The 3,091-nt window shown below is 44.6% G+C and overlaps 1 protein-coding gene across 1 annotated transcript in view; it reads right to left on the reverse strand.

Moving 5' to 3' along the window:
* The window catches only part of EMH_0020140 (uncharacterized protein), a gene marked incomplete at both ends in the record, with an annotated part of 1,600 nt that extends 778 nt beyond the window's left edge, over nucleotides 1–822 (reverse strand). Inside the window, one exon of the mRNA XM_013501514.1 lies at nucleotides 436–822. Within this exon, the coding sequence (XP_013356968.1) occupies nucleotides 436–822 (387 nt within the window). The remainder of the gene's footprint in view (nucleotides 1–435) is intronic.
* Nucleotides 823–3,091: the final 2,269 nt, after the last annotated feature.

The raw sequence follows: 3,091 nt of genomic DNA on the forward strand, positions 1-3,091 counted from the left end.
CGTATGAATGGGAGCAATGAGGAGAGATAGAGAAAACAGCAGCAGGCAGCAGCAGCAACAACGGCAGCAACAGCAACAGCAGCAGCAAGAGCAGCAGCAACAGCAGCAACAGCGACAACAGTAGCAGCAACCGCAGCAACAGCAGCAACACCAGCAGCAGTAGTAGCAGCAACACCAGCAGCAGCAGTAGCAGCAACACCAGCAGCAGCAGTAGCAGCAACAGCAGCACCAGCAGCACCAGCAAGAACAGCAACAGCAGCAACAGCAGCAACAGCAGCAACAGCAACATATAAAGGCAAAAACAAATAAAAAAAGAGAAAGACAAAGACAAAGACAAACAAAACCAAGCGAGATACAAAGACAAATAAAAACAAAAAATAAAAAAAATAAAATAAAAAAAAAATAAAAGACAAAGACAAGGAGCTGCGTATACACCTCAGGGCCTGGAACGAAGAAAGGCGGGGGAGCAGCAAAAGGCTGCGGGAAGGCCGTCACTGACCGCAACGCAAACAAGTCATCGCTGCTGCTGCTGCTGCTGCTGCTGCTGCTGCTGCTGCTGGTGCTGCTGCTGCTGCTGCTGGTGCTGGTGCCGTTGTTGTTGCTGCTGCTGTTGCTGTTGGTGGTGTTGCTGCTGGTGGTGGTGTTGCTGCTGCTGCTGCTGCTGCTGCTGGCTTGCATTGGAGATGAGGTGACCCCATCATGTGCTGCTGTTGATAGAGGTTGCTGCTGCTGCTGCTGCTGCTGCTGCTGTTGCTGCTGCTGCTGCTGCTGCTGCTGCTGCTGCTGCCCCGGGGGGCTTTCAAGGGGGCTGAGGGCAGTCATTAGAGAGGAGTGTTTGGGGTGTATGTGTGCTGCCTAGACACTGCAGCAGCAGCAGCAGCAGCAGCAGCAGCAGCAGCAGCAGTTAGAGGTTAATAGTAAGAGATGCAGCAGCAGCAGTAAAACTTAATACACACAAGCTCAACACGGTATACTCATCACCATCATCTTTGCTGCTGCTGCTGCTGCTTCTGCTGCTGCTGCTGCTGCTGCTGTTAATCGAATACCGGAGTGTCACTGCAGCAGCAGCAGCAACGACAGCAGCAGCAGCAGCAGCAGCAGCAGCAGCAGCAAAATTACGAAGGTGGTGGCCGTCTGCTGCTCTTCTGTGTGTATTTTGTCTATATGAGTTTTGTTTAATATTTTATTATAATAACAAATCAATACACAGTGTTTGCTGCTGCTGCTGCTGCTGCTGCTGCTGCAACGAGCTGCTGCTGCTGCTGCTGCTGCTGCTGCTGCTGGGGGGCCCCGGGGCTGCATGGGCCCTGGGGTACTGCTCTTTGCTGCTATCGTAAAATATACAAAAAAATAAATTTATTTATTTATTTATTTATATTTATTAAATGCTGCTATTTGCATGCGTTTGAATCAGCAGCAGCAGCAGCAGCAGCAGCAGAATCTTGCTGCTGCTGTACCCTCGTAGGTTTCTGGGCCGCTGCTTCCTGCTGCTGCAGCAGCAGCAGCAGCAGCAGCAGCAGCAGCAGCAGCAGCAAAAACTTTAATCTCCTTTGATCATTGCAGCAGCAACACAACAACGCTAAATAGGCGTACACCCCATCCCCTTGCTGCTGCTGCTGCTTCCAGCTGCAGCAGCAGCAGCAGCAGTAGCAGCAGCAGCGAGCAGCAACAGCAGCAGGGAGCAGCAGCAGCAGCAGCCAGCGGCAGCAGCGGCTGCAAAGGCAACCGCAGCTGCAACAACTGCAGCAGCAGCAACAGCAGCAGCAGCAGCAGCAGCAGCAACAGCAGCAACAGCAGCAGCCGTACCAGCTGCATCTTCTGCTGCAGCAGTAGGATCAGCAACAGCTGCAGCAGCAGCAGCAGCAACAACGACGGTTGCAGCAGCAGCAACAGCAATAGCAGCGGCAACAGCAGCAGCAGCAGCAGCAGCAGCAGCAACAGCATCTTGTGAATTCTGTAGCAGCAGCAAAACAACAAAACAAACAAAAACAAAAAACCAACAACAAGAAGACAAAAATAATATACAAAGAAACAAACAAACAAACCAACAAATAAATAAATAAATAAATAAATATATAAAAAGAAAAAAAAAAAAAAAAAAAAAAAAAAAAAAAAAAAAAAAAAAAAAAAAAAAAAAAAAAAAAAAAAAAAAATATGGCTCTAACAAACAACGACTTTCGTCGGCTGCTGAATGAGGTGGACGCCTCTGTACTGGCGGCCCCCAAACAAACAAAGTAAATAAAAATAAATAAATAAATAAATAAATAAATAAATAAATAAATATAAATAAATATAAATAAATAAATAAATGTAGATAGAGAGAAAAAGAAGTAAATTGATAGAAAGAAAACAAAAAAAGATAGAGAAAATGAGTAAATACATTCATAAGTATATTCATTTATTTTTGCTGCTGCTGCTGCTGCTGCTGTTGCTGCTGCTGCTGCTGCTGCTGCTGCTGCTGCAGGAAGAAGCAGCAGCAGCAACGAACGCCAGGCCAAATAACAGAAGCGCAGCAGCGGAGAAGAGAAAGATACAAAGAAATATTAAAAAGAAAACAACAAAAAACACAAAAAGATGAAGGCAAGTTGCTGCTGCTGTTGCTGCTGCTTTTGTTGCTGTTGCTGTTGCTGCTGCTGTTGCTGCTGATGCTGTTGCTGCTGATGTTGTTGTTGCTGCTGCTGTTTCTGTTGCTGCTGCTGATGCTACTGCTGGTGTTGCTGTTGCTGGTATTGCTGCTGCTACTGCTGCTGCTGCTGCTGCTGCTGAACATATATATATATATATATATATACACATATATATATAAATATAAATACAAATACATATATATATATATAAATATATAAATAAATATATATAAATATATATATATATATAAATATATGTATACGCAGGCGAAGGCACTGGCTCTGGTGCATACCGCGACAGAGCCGAAGAAAGAAGAAAACAAAAAGAAAATTTTTATTTGCATGTCGCCGAAGAACTCGCAGAAATCAAAGAAAGATCAGTGGAGGAATCCAAGTTTCTTGTCAGTTTTTTCTTTTTTTTTTTTTTTTTTTTTTTTTTTTTTTTTTTTTTTTTTTTTTTTTTT

This window comes from Eimeria mitis, genomic scaffold (genome assembly GCF_000499745.2).
Source record: "Eimeria mitis Houghton genomic scaffold, Emh_scaff701, whole genome shotgun sequence".
NCBI lineage: Eukaryota > Apicomplexa > Conoidasida > Eucoccidiorida > Eimeriidae > Eimeria > Eimeria mitis.